Source organism: Silurus meridionalis, chromosome 22, assembly GCF_014805685.1.
Source record: "Silurus meridionalis isolate SWU-2019-XX chromosome 22, ASM1480568v1, whole genome shotgun sequence".
Lineage (NCBI taxonomy): Eukaryota > Metazoa > Chordata > Actinopteri > Siluriformes > Siluridae > Silurus > Silurus meridionalis.
The window spans coordinates 17864271-17881882 of record NC_060905.1 but is presented as its reverse complement, the minus strand read 5'-3'; the positions used below and the strand labels follow the sequence as shown (position 1 = coordinate 17881882).

General features: G+C 38.4%; 1 protein-coding gene across 1 annotated transcript; it reads left to right on the top strand.

Moving 5' to 3' along the window:
- The first annotated feature begins 898 nt into the window (after nt 1-898).
- Nucleotides 899-3259, top strand: LOC124376247 (G-protein coupled receptor 20). Its single transcript, XM_046835249.1, has 2 exons — nt 899-1019; nt 1738-3259. The coding sequence occupies exon 2, from the start codon at nt 1744-1746 to the stop codon at nt 2836-2838; it is 1095 nt and encodes a 364-aa protein (XP_046691205.1). The 5' UTR covers nt 899-1019; nt 1738-1743; the 3' UTR covers nt 2839-3259.
- Nucleotides 3260-17612: the final 14353 nt, after the last annotated feature.

Below are 17612 nucleotides of genomic sequence, written 5' to 3'. Positions count from 1 at the left end.
TTATAATGTTATATTGTTATTTTGGTGTTGCAATATAAAAGACAATATAGTTAATATGTTAATACAATACAAATTCTAACCAATCAGAATTGAGCATCTGATATAACGCTGTTTGAAAAAGATATTAATAATTATATGTATATATTGATAATAATATGTATAACAAATTATCCTGTGAAGCCACATATAGTGCGATAGACTTATTTGTGAATTTTGTTGACTGCTGTTTTTTGCCATGTTCGAGCTTGTTCAGAACTAAAGATTTTACTTGCACATCATTTATAATTTGGATTAAATGGATTTAGCATAAGGTTGAAAGTTGTCATTTCTTCAAAACTTCATAAACTTCGTTTATACCACGCTTCTGTGTTGCACCCTTAAAAGGCATTATCATACACTGTATTATGAGAATACATTGGATTTCCTGATAAACAGGCTGTGATGTCAGAAAAGGAGACAATTTGGGAAACTTTTTTCCTAGTCTGAGCTCAGGGGAAAGAAAGATTCTAGAGAAAAAAGAGTGAGAGTCAGAAAAGAAAGAGAGAGTGTGTGTGTGTGAGAGAGAGAGAGAGAGAGAGAGAGAGAGAGAGAGAGAGAGAGAGAGAGAGAGAGAGAGAGAGAGAGAAAGCAAGACCCAAACTCTGCACATATTCAGACATGGTGCGGATCTCTATAAGAGACAACATGACATTGGGATTTGGGATTTTCGGATCATTATCAGATAGATGATCAGATGACTACCATAAATAATAAAAATAAAAATAAAAATCAGTAGAGACCTGATTGTACAAATGTGTGTTTAAAGCAAGACGGCCGTTTTTGAGGGAAAGTGGGAGGTCGTCAGGTTGGGACCAGGCTGGATTTCAACCCCATTAAATCTCTGCTCCAGCACATCATCTGTGTGCATGGTGTTTTACTGGATACTATGACTTTTAGTAAGAGATCCTGACCACTGACCACTTTGACTAAAGAAAAAAGAGAGAAAAATCCAAAAGATTTATTCAAACACAGTCCAAAAGGTAAGACTTTTCTAATCATTTCACATTTTATATCTTGCCCTGGTGCTGGTTTAAATGTATATCAAGTTTTTCTCAGCCTTTCCCTGAGAGAAAGAAGGAGCAAGGGAATGCAATATAATATATAATGGAATGTTATAAAACGAATGAAGCATGGCTAATTTTAAACCTGCCCTCCCCAGAGAACAATAAATTCAAGATGGTTAAATTCTCTGCAGTACAGTCTTATGGCTGACATTTCTGGTCAAATGTAAAAGCCAGTTGATTCAAGCAATAAGTTCTTTGCAGAAAAAAAAAACAATCAAATGAAATTAAACCTCTATTTGAATTCCAAAATGCTACAATTTATTGAGTTATTATTCAAAGTGTTTATGTAGTTTATCTATTTTTACCTGATGGTCCATTTCTCATCATTTAGCTGTTAATGCTTTTCGGTGCTAATGGACAGTTCCGCCTAGCTCTGTGCAATTGTATATGCTGGCTTGTTTAACGTAGTAAGTCTTCGTTTCATCCACAGAAGGATAATATAAGCTACTGTCAGAGGAAGAAGGGCGAAGATAAAGAAACTTGTCAAGAATAAACAATCCCCAAAGTGCAGCTATGTCCTCGGGTTATTGCCTTACAACCCTAATGGAGATAAAAAAGAACTTTAAGATGAAACAGGGAACACATGTTCAGAGCATTCACATGTTTCTTTCCTTCATATTTCTTTTTTTTACAGCCAGTCATGGAGACCCTCCTGAGAGAATTTTTCAACATCACTCCTGATCATCCAGGCAACCTTTCTCACCGCCACTGGGGGGTGCCATATTTGAAGAGATTGGCGCATCTGGACGAGGCTCTCTACGAAGACTTTTACAGCCTGTGGATCACCCTTATGGTCGTCAACAGTATTATGTTCCTGGTGGGGCTTTTGCTAAACAGCGTGGCTCTCTACGTTTTCTGTGTGGGGACGAAGGCTCGCACTGCACCTCTAATCTACACTATTAATCTAGCGGTAGCCGACCTCTTGGTGGCGCTTTCTCTCCCGGCCCGGATCGCTTTGTATTACAGTGGAGGTGGCTGTTTGGCTTGTTCATACGTGCACACGTTTAGCTATTTTGTCAACATGTATTGCAGCATCCTGTTCCTCACTAGCATCTGCGTTGACCGGTACATGGCAGTGGTTTGGGCCGCGGGCACAGCAGACCGCTGCAGAAGCCCCGCTGTGGCTAAAGGTGTTAGTGCAGGGGTGTGGCTCTTTGCCATGGTGGTCACCTACTCGTTCCAGACCACAGCTTTGGAATTTGATGACTCGTCCAGCTGCCACCTTCTCGTACTGTTCGCTGTTACTGTACTGGAGTTTGTGATCCCTCTTCTGGTCATCGTGACTTTTACAGCCCGAGTTGCCTGCGCTCTCGCTAATGACCAGCTCATGGCACAAAGCCGGGGGCGAAGGGCCCGAGCTGTGCGTCTGCTCCTAGCTGTGCTCATTGTCTTTGTTGTCTGCTTTACACCCTTTCACGTGCGCGAGGCCCTTGTGTACTTTCGCCTAGGAGGTGACCGAGAACAACATGTGGTTGCCTATCACACCACTGTGACCCTCAGCAGCCTAAACAGCTGCCTAGACCCTGTGGTTTACTGCTTTGTGCCCGATAATTTCCGTTCCGCCTTGCGCCGAGCTTACAGGAGGAGGGAGCCTCAGCAATCCAGCAATGCAGCAGAGGTGACCACCCCTCGTCAAAGCTCCAAAGGGTCCAGCACCACCATGGCAGTTGTTTACAGTGTAGCAGCTCTCACCCTCAGTCCCTGCACTCTGCCTTCTCCTGAGCTGACTGCATGACAGAGAAAATGAGGACGAAAAGGAACAAGGAACAAAACAGGCCAAAAAAGCTCTTGATATATTGAAACTTGGATTATCTGTCACACTTTAATGGACAGGAACTAAAAGAATCAAAACCCACTTTGCTTTGGAAAGATTTATCATTACACAGAACTGGAGTCTTCTATAAATCTGTGTGTGTAATTCAGTCAAAGTGATGGTTGTATATAAAGTACAGTCTGGTTCTTTGCTTTAAAAAAAAGAGTGTCCAATTCAGTGTCCTTAATGATGAAAGCAGCAAATAATACTTCCTTATGTCCAAAACTGGTACAAAGTGTGCAAGATCCACCTCACATTGCAAATTTGCCACCACAATAGCCTTTTTTTCCCCTCAATGTTAATGCATGTTTTAAAGATTTACTGTCCTTCGTGCTTAGCCAAGACAGAATATTTATTCTCGTGTTCTAATGGTGTTCTATCTGGTTAAACAATCCCTGGAAAAAAGCACACTTTGCCAAACTTACGAGATAGCTAAACGGTTAAAGTTTGGAAATAAAAACACCCAAAGCTCAGTACATCTCTGGTTTAGTTGATAAAAAAAGGAATGTTCAGGGTATTAGTATTTTTTATATTGTTAGTATGTAAGTAGCTAAAGTTTTTATGGTATTATTATTGCTCTCTGTCTGCTACAATTAGCATTGGTGGGAAAAAAATATGATAGAAAATTGTTTGTTATTGGTATAAAGTGTCCAGTCTGTACAGAAATACTGTGGACATTACTATCTGTGGCTGAGAATGCAAAATTGGAGCAATGGCTTCTTTTTTACCTGTTGACCACAGCATTTTTTATAATGCAAAAAATAAAAAATATAGTAAGAAGTGGCGGGCCGTGCATTTGGTACCTGGGCCTTCAGTGGGGACCTACCCAAGTTAATCGACCTCTTAATACTACCACTATAGAAACCATCAATACTATACAATAACGCAATATAACAATGCATGGCATCACAGAGAGAGAGGCATTTCACATATGGAGGGTGAATACCATTTTACTAAAACAAGAAACCTAGTTAAGACTCCAAACCTCTACACTGTGCACCTACATCATTTGGAGCAGTTCAGAATCAATATTTGTCTAATAACATGACAAAAACATTAAAAATGTAAATAAAACACAACCTACTCACCAGAGATGCAGACTCATAATGTGCACTGCTCCTAGGCTGTAATCCAGTGGTACTGCTCATATTCACTGGTCTGGAAGTGGAGAACAAACCCTTTCCCAGGCTATGACACGCTAGCTAGCTTCAGGGTTGGCCGACCTCCTCACGACGTCTAGCATTTCTGGAAAATTGATTTTTAAGTACATCCGAGACCAAATCAGTTTCTCTTCCTCCATCAGCCATTGTGGGTGTAAAAAAGTCTAACTCAGATGTATTAATGTGTGCAGAGCTACAGACGTGTTTTGCCAGTCGAACTTGGCTGTAACAGTTTCCCTCTGACCAACCAATCAGACCAATAAAGAAACAGACCTATTCATAATATTCTCTAAGGTAAAAAGGCCAGCAGTACTGAGTGTGAAGGCCCTGGGCAGATTAGATTGACATGGCAGCACATAGAGGCTGAAATCTGATTGGACAAAAAATCTAACATCCACATACACGTACAGGAAGCAGTGCAGCCAAGAGAAACGCTAGGAAATGAAGAGAATAAACTGTTGGAAATAAATAATATAATTTCATGGAACAAATATTAGAATTTAGGTTGTAAATGTAGGTCAGTGCTTCTGATAGTGTTTAGGCCCACACCTGATATATATATATATATATATATATATATAAGGAACATGAGGAATTAAAAAAGTATATATATATATATATATATATATATATATATATATATATATATATATATATATACACTGGTGATCAAAATTAGAGAACAATTTATAAACAATTGAACAATTCTGAAATAATGTCATCTTCACCGCTCAACAGTTGAAGGAGTTTTTGTCCTGTCTATACCATGCTACCAGAACACCTTTTCCACAAAATAACTAAGGAATTAAAAAAAAAAAAAAACATTATTTTGCAGAAAACACACTGATCAAAATTAGAGAACACTTTCAGATACCTCCCAGTTATTGGTGTTAATCTGGTATCTGGTGCTAATTTCCTTGATTAGCTGTCAACCCCTATTTAACTGGCAGCCTAACTTCCAGTTTCACTGACTCTGCAAGATGGTGGGCCGTTCTAAAGTGACTTAAAGCCTCCGGCAGCAGGTTGTCCAGATGAAGGCCAAAGAGATGACCCTATCAGCCATAGCAAGACAAGTTGGTCGTTCCAAATCTGTCATTTCAAGAATATTGAATCTTTACTACATCACAAACTCATTTAAGTCCGCCAAGAAGGCTGGTAGTCCACGGAAGACAAATATAAGAGAGGACAGGATACTGCAGAGGATCACAATGGGCAATCGTTTCCACATTGCTGCTGGAATTGCTCACCAGTTCATCACTGAACAGAGTAAGGATCTGTTTCGTCATACAGTGTCTCGACGTTTAGGAGCATTTGGACTGAAAGCCCACTCTGCAGTGACCAAACCTCTCATTAGCAGAAAGAATCAAAAGGCTAGACTAAGCTTTGCTGAGGAGCATGCTGTGTGGACAGAGGAGAACTGGCCCAAAGTTCACTTCAGTGATGAAAGCAAGTTTAATTTATTTGTGTCTGATGGGAAACATTTATTCGGCGAAAAACTGGAGAAAGACTGAACCCAAAGTGTGTAAAGAAGTCAGTGAAAAGTGGAGGAGGAAGTGTCATGGTTTGGGGCATGTTTTCTGCAGCAGGAGTTGGGCCTCTTATACAGTGACATGGCAGAGTGAATGCAAATGTTTATCAGAACCTTCTTCAACAACATATGGTTCCTTCCCTGCGTTCATCACCCAATCAGCCCGCAGTGTTCATGCAGGACAACGCTCCATGTCACACAGCAAAACGGGTAAAGCAGTTCCTTGAACCTAAAAACAGTGAAATAATGACATGGCCTGCCCAGAGTCCTGATCTCAACCCAATAGAGAACCTCTGGAAAATCCTTGGTGACAGTTATGGCCAAGAAACCAACTACAGTCACCGAACTGTGGAGGAGACTGGAAGAAGAGTGGCCCAAAATCACACCAGAGCAGTGTGAGAGACTGGTGCTGTCCTGTGGCCGCAGATGTGCTGAAGTCATTCAGAGCAGAGGCCTGTACACTTCCTACTAATTGCTGACTGTTGTAACCTTCAGAAAATTTTGTTGTAATCTTTTTCCATGCTACAGTCATTGTTGTTCTCCAATTTTGATCAGTGTGTTTTGTGCAAAATAATGTTTTTTTTTAAATGCCTTAGTTATTTTGTGGAAAAGGTGTTCTGGTAGCATGGTATAGACAGGACAAAAACTCCTTCAACTGTTGAGCAGTGAAGATGACATTATTTCAGAATTGTTCAATTGTTTATAAATGGTTCTCTAATTTTGATCGCCACTGTATATATATATATATATATATATACACATACTTTTTTTAATTTCTCATGTTTCTAAAAAGGTAATTTAACAATGTTATTTAACATTGTAAAAATTTACTTTAAAAAACAAATCTATAAATAATCAATTGATCAATTTTATGTTCATTGAAAAATCCTCCCTTATCATGAAGAACAGCTTTACACACTCTCAGCATCTGGACAGTTCATGTCTCCAAACTTTCAGTTGAAATACGTTGCCATGCCTCCTGTAAAACCTGCCAAAGATATTCTTCAGTAGTTGGAGATTTCCTTATGATCCAGTTCATCCCAGAGCAGTTGAATAGGATTTAGGTGCAGTGACTGGGCAGAACATTTCATGATAGATATCACTCCAGATGACGTCTTGTCTAAAACCCATTTATTTGTCATATTACATCAAAATGCAAATACAAATATATATATTTTTTTATTAAAATTTCTCGAGTTACTCAAGGATTAATTTCAGCTTCAGTAAAATATGATCTTATTGAGAGACAATTGTGCATATTGTAGATAATAATTTCTAGGGGAACAAGGAGAAATGTGAATAGTCATGATATTTTTACTTGCCAAGATGATACACTCACTCTTACATTAACCCTTAGGAGTCTAAGCTGTGGCCTGAAATAGTTTGCTCTTTGGATATATTTTAGTCCAATATTAACAATGTTTATATTAAAAGAAGACACTCAGACCTACTGTAGACTTTACACAGAATTCATTTTCTAATCGCTCATTTTTTTTTCGCCTCACTTGATTTAATGGACCGTTCCAGTTCAGGTGTTTATGTCTGTAAAGAGGTAAAGACGGAAAAAAATCAGACCGCTCAACATTCTCCATCGGGTGGCTTTTAGATGAGGCCATTTCCTGAGCGAGGCTTACACAGACCTGACACAAAACCACTCAAATCCCAAATGTAATTTGTTTTCAATTATTGTCCCATTACAGAGAATAGAAACCAGCCTACCACCCACAGAGCTGTTTGCATTCTTTTCAACTTGTTCTGGAGATTTAATCGAAAACCCATTCAACTTTACTTTAACATTAATGGAGTACTTAGAGCTTGAATACATCAGACTTTACAGGAACAAGTCGATCATATAATACCGACCTTCACTTTTATTTTCTCTTTAACTGAGACTGCAGTGTTTCTAAGAACTGGGAACTTTGAGCACAGGGATTATTAAAGAAATCAAATATTAATTTATTTAATATTTGAAAATATTTTGCTGGACACATCTGATACCACTAAAATGTAGTACGTATTTATTTCTGCTTTTTTATTTTTTATTTTTTTACTTACATTTATCTCCACAAGAGGGCAGTGCTGGATAACATCTGAGACAAAACACGACGGGACGTGAAATTAGAATTTGAAAACAATGTAACACATCAATGCACAACCATTTTCTACATGCTTCCTCACCTCACCAACATCAGACTTTACTAACACCCTTGTGGCTGAATGAATCTTCACAAATCTCCACAACATCTAATGGAACATTTTCCCTTAAAAGTGGAGCTAATTATAACAGTAAATATGGACTTAATGTAAAATTAGATGTTCAAGATGTCCCTTCCCACACACAACACACACCTAGGGGCAGTTTAGAAGTAAGATCAGCTCTGCATTGCCTGAATGAATCCTGTATACACACATATAAGATATTGAGACAAAAATGAACTAAATCCCCATTCACCCCAGGTTAATTTTAACCTCTGAGGTGAATATTGATGCTTCTGCTAGAGATGATGTTTGCGGGTGGTGCAGTTGTGGCTACAGTGAAAGGAGACTTAATGAATTGTGTTTATTGGGCTACTTGTTTTAGTCATGACGTTCATTCTCTCCGTGTCAGAAATGTTTCTCTGATGCATACACTGAAATACAGTGCATTCAGGAAGTATTCAGACCCCTGTCACATTTTTCAGGATTGTCACAGTATTTATGTAATACTACAGTCGTTCGGAGTGATTTTTATTGTCAAAGTGAAAACAGAATTCTAGAAATGTCTGTACATTATTTCTTTTATTAAAAAACAGAAATATCACATCATCTTTGGCAGCAGTTACAGCCTCTTTATGGGTATGATACACTATTGGGGGATTTTCTGCCATTCTTCAGGGCAAATCCTCTCAAACTGGGTCAGGTTGGATGGTGACCTTCAGCCACTTTCAGGTCTCTCCAGAGATTTTCAATAGGATTCAAGTCAGGGATCTGACTGGGCCAGTGCTCGAATTGAGCACTGAAACTTATGGGGGTCCCCAGTTGTTGTATAATTCATATATTTTGTACTAAAATAATCTTGGGGACCTCCCTAAGTCTATTTTTTACTTGTAATGGGGGATCCCTAATGCCTTTGAGCACTGAACTGGGCCACTCTAAGACAGTCACAAACAGAGTTGTCCATAAGCACTACTGTAAGTCCCTAAGAGTTGTCACCTATGGGAGATTATTTTTGGTGAGAACACTGAGGGAAAATGGTTTGAAGAAACAACATTCCTCATCACCAGAGACTACTTGCAAATTCCGTGTCAAGGTGCAGTAAACCACATTATGTTTTTTTCTTCCTAAAAACCCTACCTGTATGTCTTTGGAGACAGCTGTATATTGTCTCATTACTGCCCTGTAGCTCGTCCTGCCATGTGTCGGTGTGGTTTGGTTAGTCTATGAGAAATTCTGTTTCAGGATGAGAAGACTTGACTTCGCAATCCCTTCACTTACGTCAGACACTGTGTGAGTTGTGCAACAGAGCCGTGTGACTGAGAAGGCAGTAAGTAAAGAGAAATTCATACAGGGGTACAAACTCTTAACATCAGGCCACATCAGCATACGCAACAGAAAAAGTATTGGAATTCCTCTATCTACATAAAGACATACTGTAAAATAAAAGGGGAAACACCTAGATATTTATGTCTTTTGAAAGACACATACATATTCCTTTTGTTTCTATGCAACAAACTCAGTAATGTAACGGTATGAAGATTTACTGACCAAACAAATATATTCATCTCCAGATGTTCTACTTTGTTTTCATTGAAAAAATACTTAATTAGCTTGAAAAGAAAAAAAAAACCCGGTTCATGCCTCTTGTAAAACTTGCCCAAAGGTGTTTTTTTATTATTTGCATATATTTTTGAGATCCAGTTCAACAGCATTTAGGTGCAGTGACTGGGCAGGTCATTACAGGATAGATATTACTCCAGATGACTATCAAACCAAACCATTAAGCTTCTACCTCTCGCCAAACTTTTCAATTCCAATTTGAACTCATGTGTCCACAGAACTTTCCTCCACTCAGTCACTGACCAAATCATGTGTGTTTTTACCATTTTGCTGCACACATATTTCGTTTTACCTTTATTATTCTCTTTTTTAAAAAGAGAATAGATGAGGCAGATGTAAAGGACAGAGGTGTATGGAGACGGATGATCTGCTGTGGCGACCCATAATGGGAGAAGCCGGAAGAAAAAGTAGAAGTTGTTTCTCTTTCTTTCTCTATTTCTTTTTTATTTTCAATTTTTTCGGTGATTGAGTGACTGTTTATAGTTCCTTAGTGTAACTTGTTTTCTCGAACCTTCCTTAACATCAGATGTAGCTAGGAATGGATAAAAAGCATTCTATCTTTCTTTCTTTCTTTCTTTTTTCTTTCTGATACTTTTCTTATCTTTTTCTTATTTCTCTTTAGGAACTTGACACAGATGCTGACAGGAACAGTGGCTAGGCATCCTTTAATCTCACACACACATGTACACACTCACATGTACACACACACGTACACAAACACACACACACACACACACACACACACACACACACACACACACACACACACACACACACACACACAATCACACACAGATTTCACTTCTGCCCACAGTCTGATTGAAACTCATTTACTGTAGGCTCTACCTTCTTCTTCTTCTTCTTCTTCTTCTTATTATTATTATTATTATTATTATTATTATTATTATTATTAAGTATTATGATAATTGTTTTAATAGTGTAAAGTTTGTATTTAAACTCAGGCTCATGTCTACATTCACATACACTCAGGTCACTGCTAAGAAAGAGAAAGAAAGTTCTAATGATGCGTTCATGTCACACTTTTATACCAAAAACTTACCCTTGCTTACCCTGGATACTGTAATCTGGATCTCTTTATCCACATGATTATCTTTTCATACTGTTTGACTTTATGCAATACAATTCAGAGATGAATGGTTCCAGTTTCAGTCTGGTTCCTCTCAAAGCTTCTTCCTCATGTCATCTCCAGCTTGCTCACTGAAGAAATAAAAAGCCCCTTTCTGGAAAAGTTTTAGGCTCAGTAAGTCATATGAATAAAGGTGAATAGAACAAACATAATATTTAACAGGACTCACAGATGCCACATTATTTTGCTTTATTATTTGTAATAATTAATAATAATTGTTATAATGTGCAGAAACATTGTTGTCTGACTTTTCTGTCATCTGTTTTACTGCTGCCACACATTTAATTTCATATGTATAATTATATCATCTCATTCCATATTTAGTGTTAATTACTCTTCTCTCCACTCTTCTGGGAAGATGTTCCACTAGATTTTAGAGTAGGCTGTGGTCATTTGTGTTTATCAGCCGTGAGGGGGTTAGTAAAGTCAGGTACTGATGTAGGTGAGGAGGTGAGGAGACCTGGGGTGCAGTCAGTGTTTACATTCAATCCAAGGCTGTTCAGTAAGATTGAGATCAGACCACTCAAGATCTTCCTCTCCAAACCCTTCAAACCAGATCTTCTTGTAGCTGATTTTGTGCACAGGGGCATTGCAGTTCGGAAACAGGTTTGAATTTCCAAGTTCAAGTGAACACAAAATGTTATTATACTGCATCCAAAGACCAGCTTTTTGGTAACAGTTTGGAGTAGAACTACATATGGCAGGAATGGTTGGGTGTCCCAATACTTTTGTCCATATAGTAAATTTTCTTTATTTTACTTTATTTTTACTGTGAGCAACAGCAACCTGACAATTTCCCTACGGGATCAATATAACATTTTGATTCGGATTCATTTACACTAAATAGGCAAAAGTATGTGGCTGCATAATCATGCCCCAGTATTTGTGTTTTAACATAAGGCCTAGAATTGCTGTAACAGACATCAGTTCCTTATTTTACTAATGCTCGTTTCAGATGTATCGAGGCTGGTTTAGCTCAGTGGTAAAAACACTGGGTTACTGATCGGGGTCGGGGGTCGAGTCCCGGTATCATCAAGGTCCCCTTTTTCCCAACGTCACTGGGATATGTGAAGAGACAATTTCTATTGTGCTGTAAAGTTCATCTGACAAGTACAAAGCACCTTTTTTTCCCCAAATTCATATTATTCCCATGTGCATTTGCGGTGTCCACATATTTTTGTTCACATACTTTTGGTTATATGCCATATGTGTTATAGCTGGTCTTTCCCGATGCAATAAACCTTCTCATGTTTTTGTGGTTGTTGTTTTTCTTATGGATTATTAGTGGAAATTCCCATAGTTAAGGACAAAAGTGCTGTGAAAAAAAAACAGCAAGAAAAAGAGGAAATCGGACAAACTAGGCTTGCTGCAAACATGACATAAGAATATCTAATGGAAGGAAGTTCAAAGCTGAATTATCAACAATGTAAATAGACAATACCCAGTCTGTGGGATTATTAGAGCTGGGTGCTTACCAGACCTCTGACCTGTGTGTATGTCCTCAGGGAACAGTAGGATTAGTGTAATATTTTGGTGGTCGTAGGGAAACGAACACAAAATGAGTCAAAGGCGCCGGGTACGGGTTTCCTGGTTTAATGTAATAACAAACAGTGGGAAAATCTCCCAGAAGGCTTCCTGCTGCACTGTATCATGGCGCTCAACGCTATCACGCGATCTCCGGCTTACGGGCATCTGAGTGTCAAGATGACTGAGTGCACAATAAGCCGCTGCATACGTAAATACAAATTGTTGTTTCAATGCCAGTCATCCATGACCCCTACAGAGAGGTGGACAGGTTTAGTGATGTATTTAAATGCTGAAGTTCAGCAAAATATAGTCCACAATGTGTAAAGTTGCCAATTTTAAGCCATACATTCTCAAACCAGGTCTTTTTTTTGGCCAAAATAATGACTAGTATTGTAATAAAGTATGAAGTTCTATAAAGAGCTTCCAAAGAGCCTCAATAATCTTGGCATTTTATTCCTATAATCAGGATCTACAGGCTCAAGGGAGAAATCATATGTCTAAGAGTACAGTATTTCATTGCTTAAAGAGTGATGGAGGGTCAAAAAGGAAACGAGGCCATGGGAGGCCAAAGCCAAAACAAGTCTGTCTAGAGAAAGGGGTCATTGGGATCTTCCCCCAGCCGCAGCTTACAGAGAGGCCAGTCAGGAAGCCATTGTGTTGATATAGTGTAGAATGGAGGAACATGGAGTGCTGCGGGTGGCCTCTGCCCTGGCCTGGCTCCAGACTGCTATTGTTCTTCTGTGTGAAGTGCTCCATTATCTAGAGGGTCCATTTCACCTCATTCACTTTCACACCCGGCGGAACCGTCCGTGTTTCTGGGGGTGGTGGGAGCTGGAAGCTCAGACACTACTGTTCCCTCATGAAAATACAGTTTGGGTACAGTTTACAAGCAATTTCCCATGTGATCATACAAACAAATCAATTTTATGGCGTAAGATTGCAACATTGTCGTGACTCAGCTCTTTATGCTCTTTTTTTTCTTCTGTTCAGATAAATAAAACTGAATGAAAATCTATTTCTATTAATGTATGCTTTATTAAATGACACTGCACAAAAAAAGAACGAAGTCTATTGTACATCTGCATAAGCAAAAAAAGCCTCATACAGTTTAAATCATCTTTCAACAATCATTTGATCACTATTATACACTACTGGTGGGCCGTACATTCCACCCTTAGTCCTACCTGAAGCAATCCACCTCTTAATATCATCATTATTATGTCACGGCAATAGAAACCATCAGTGTTTCCTTTCACTGTAGCCACAGCTGGACTACCCGCATACATCATTTCTAGCAGAAGCATCGATATTCACCTCATAAAATGACTTTTGACGGTTTCGCATTTTTTCATCTTACCTTCATCCGCAACCTTCTTAAAGGGGCTGCTCCGGCCGATAACCCATAATACATTACCACTAAATTGAAACCCCCAAGCAAAAAAGTTTACAAAAAACAACACAGTGGATTCACGTTTATTTTTATATTTAGAAAATACAGTTTTTATGCCGGTGGTATCATTTTATCTTGTTGTATTTATCCCCCACACCTTAAAGGCCAGTCTGTAAAAATATTGTCTGACATTAAACCAGTCCGTGGCGCAAAAAAGTTTGGGGACCGCTGTTCTAGAGGGCCTCGGACTGAGCAAGAAGCAATCTGATTGGTTAAAGCAACACCTTAAAGCAATACGGATTTGAAGCCACCAAAAGTCCAAGAGCCAACACTGCTCCATTAAATGAAGAGAATAGACTATTGAGAATAATCGAATACATATTCATGGACAAAAATATATTACAACATAAGTCAGTGTTTCTGAAAGAGTTTTAGGTCAGCAGAGAAAACCTTGCTGGCCTTGAAAGCCCACCACATACATAAATTCACATATGTACATAGTGTTAACTTCCAGTATCCTAAGCTGGTTTGTTGTTCTTTTTTCTTGTGCCAGTGTCTATTAATTTCCTCAAGACTGAATTGTCATGATCTTGCAGATCCTATTAAAGATGTGTAAGATGCGTACTAGACAAATGTTCTACGTAAACTATTGGTACATTAAAAAGCCTTGTTCTTTATTCGGCTTGTGCTGAAGAAACGTTTTATCCTATCAGATAACATGCTTGACATTATCGTATGCTGCTATCGTAAACTTAATAATGCGCTGGTGTGATTGATTTTCCAAACGCAACACGCCAAAACAACACATTTTGTACCTCAGCAATTACTAAAAGTGCCAATTCTTTGTTTATTGAAGTATGCATTTTTTAATCCATTTATAGTTAAATTTTATATTGTGGAATGCCTGCAAACAATTTAGTTGTACTCTAACCTATAATCGATTCTATAACCTAAAACAATCATTCCTTGATTTTCAGTTTCTCAGTTAATATATCTTAATATTAATATATATATATATATATGCAAATGCCTTGTTACTGAGAAAAGACTTTCCTATGAAAGAAAATCTAAAGGAACAGCTTGACTTCTGACTGTGACACTGCAGACTCCTTCCATCAGTTCTATCAAATGTATTCCTAACGAGTGAGCCAGTGGCTTGAGCATGTGAGAACTCCCTGAAATGGTAAGAGAAAGAAACTGGAGAGGAACCAGACTCATCGCCGAATGTACACTCAGTTCCACCATTGTTGAGGAGTACTGTTCAGTGATGGGACTGAAATGCAGAACTGTTCATGCAAACTGCAGCCTTTAGCCATTGTACCACACTGTTGATATTAATTACAGTCCAAATCCATTCTCAAAGTTCTTTAGTTGTTCAGGAACATCATGGATCTTTAAGACTGTTCATGTGGAACCAATTTTCAGCTGCACAGAGTGATCCCTAATTTTATAAGCATTGGCAATGGAATAAATGAGGGACATCCGGAGAGAAGAAAAGCCACTATTACAGAGAATCTCCTCCTGGAAATCACTATATAACTAGAACTATACATATATACAATATATGTATACAATATAGTATTTTATCCCTTTTTTTCGAGAAGCCATTGTACATTGTTCCTACAATGCATTACATCAAGCACATTCATGTAAACCTCTGATTTGAGTTGATGCCAAACTATAGTCAGAGCTACTGTCAAAGAAAATTACTATAGAGAATACAACAGCACTGGCTAGGTGTGTGTTACAGTATTATAATGCATAATGAGGAGGTGAATAACTGCCCAACATGAAATTATACTTAGCTATTGATTATCCTGCCTACATCATGCCCATTTTCCAGCATTAACAATTTCTTTTAATACATATATGGCCTACAGCATGTGTGCTTTAAGGGTGGAATATAATCCCTTAAACAAACATCATCTCAGTTGCCATACGTGTTTTGTTACAACATTAAGGCTTAATTATGGTCCTGCTTTATGCAAAGCTCAGACACAAGCATTTTTTAGGTTGATATTTTATGTCCAATCTTGGCATTTACATTTACATTTATGGCAGATGCCCTTACCCAGAGCGATATACAGTAGTCTCTATCAATGAATAGATCAACACTGGTTCACTGGATTACAAACTCAAGAGCCCAAAACTCGATTGAGAGGAATTATAGCTTAAACAAAGACAAAAAAAAAGTGGAAAAAGTCATCCATTGAAGAAGCCAGTGACTTGGCTGTTTGGACATCTAGTGGAAGTTCATTCCACCACCTCGGTGCCAGAACAGAGAAGAGACTTGATGAGAGAAGGTGGGACCAGGCAAGCAGTGCAAGAAGATCTGTTGTGCAGTGTGAGGAGAGAGATTTTATGTAAGAAGGTTTTGGTTTATTTTTGGCTTTGTATGCAAGCATCTGTGTTTTGAATCTGATGTGTGAGTGCAGCTACCAGAAGCCAGTGGAGGGAGTAGTTCATTGTCCATGGTTACCCCGAGGTTACAAGCAGTGGCCAAAGAGGAGATCAGAGAGTTGTGTAAAAAGATCCTAAGATCCTGACCTGGAGATGAATCACCTGGGCTGAGCAAAAGTTCAGTTTTGCTGGGATGGTGTTTCAGTCGCTCATCCATGATGATCTGCTTCTCGCTAGACAATGAGGTGCACAAACTTCAAAACTCACCATGGACATCACACACCAGGCCCATCACACACATTTTTATTTATTATTTATTACATTTATAGTATCGTTATAGATGCCCCTATCCACAGTGACTTACATTTATCACAGTAATACAAATGTGCAGGTGAGGGTTAATGCTCAAGGGCCCAGAAATAGCAGATTGGAGGTGCTGGGATTTAAACTCTGTTCAGAAGGTCACTGAGCAACCACTTCCCTATTGCTTTTTATTACTTCACACTTGTACATATCTGTATATTACATCTGTATATTTTTGCATTGCACTATAAATGTAAATTGTGTTCAAAACTTCCTTTCCTTTTCTTTTTAATGAAGATATACTATACCTAGAAGCTTCTTTCACTTGGCAATCAATTCCTTTCTGGTTTTGGTTCTATTCCCGAAGATACATGTTTATATGTGATTTGCAGGTTTTTTCTTTTTCTAACTATGGCTAAAATGGTTTCATAAATCCTACTCTACCTACCAGTTACTAAAATAACCTTTGTTGTAAGAAATTATTACAAATACACTACAAATGTGCTTTAGATCATTAATTAATGTTACTGTATCAGCTGTGTCTGTGCTTCATTAAGACAATTCTTAATACACAGTCTGGTGTATTACACACTACTTCTTCCACTTCTTCAACAAGCAACAACGGAGGAGCGCATCCTTTCTGTAACGCCGCTTCAAATACACACAGCTGTGAATTCATCACACATCTTACCATCTATACAAATAAACAACAGCTGATAACCTCGACAATGATGGAGCTCAATGGATATTTGGTGTCACCAAGATAAGAAGGTCCTCTTTTGAGTCTGGTTCCTCTCAAGGTTTCCTCTTCATATCATCTCAATGGGTTCTTGCTTGCAATTGTGGCCACTTGGTTGCTCATATAGGGACCAATTTAAGATGCAAGGCCCTTGACCACATGGCTGCTTAATTGTATCATTAAAATAAATGCATCTGCCAAATGTCATAAATGAACTGAATTAGAATGATTAAGCCAGAGGTAATGGTGGTGATGAAATATTTCAGTGCGGGAAAATATACGAAATAATTTGACCAGGAACAAGACTTAAAGGTTAATCTGAGGGGACACCAAATATTATATATAAATAATTATAGTTCATATCTAATTTCCCTTGTTTAACTGTATACCCATTGGTCTAAAAAAGAAGCTTACCAGAATCTTAAGAGCTTTGAGAATTGATGATTACAAATATATACCTGAGAGTGAATTCATTATAGTTTTAATGTGTGTTCTGTTGAAGTGATTAAATAAATGTGGTTTGAGTAAGAAATGGTTTATATCAATGGCAGTCCTAAGGCAATGGTACCGTAGCAGTTGCAGTCCTGAGCGATCGTAGAGAAACTGTTCATAGCAATCGCAGTCCTGAGTCATCTTTATGGTTAGTAAGTGCTGGATATGAGCTAAAAGCTGTCACTGCAATCCAA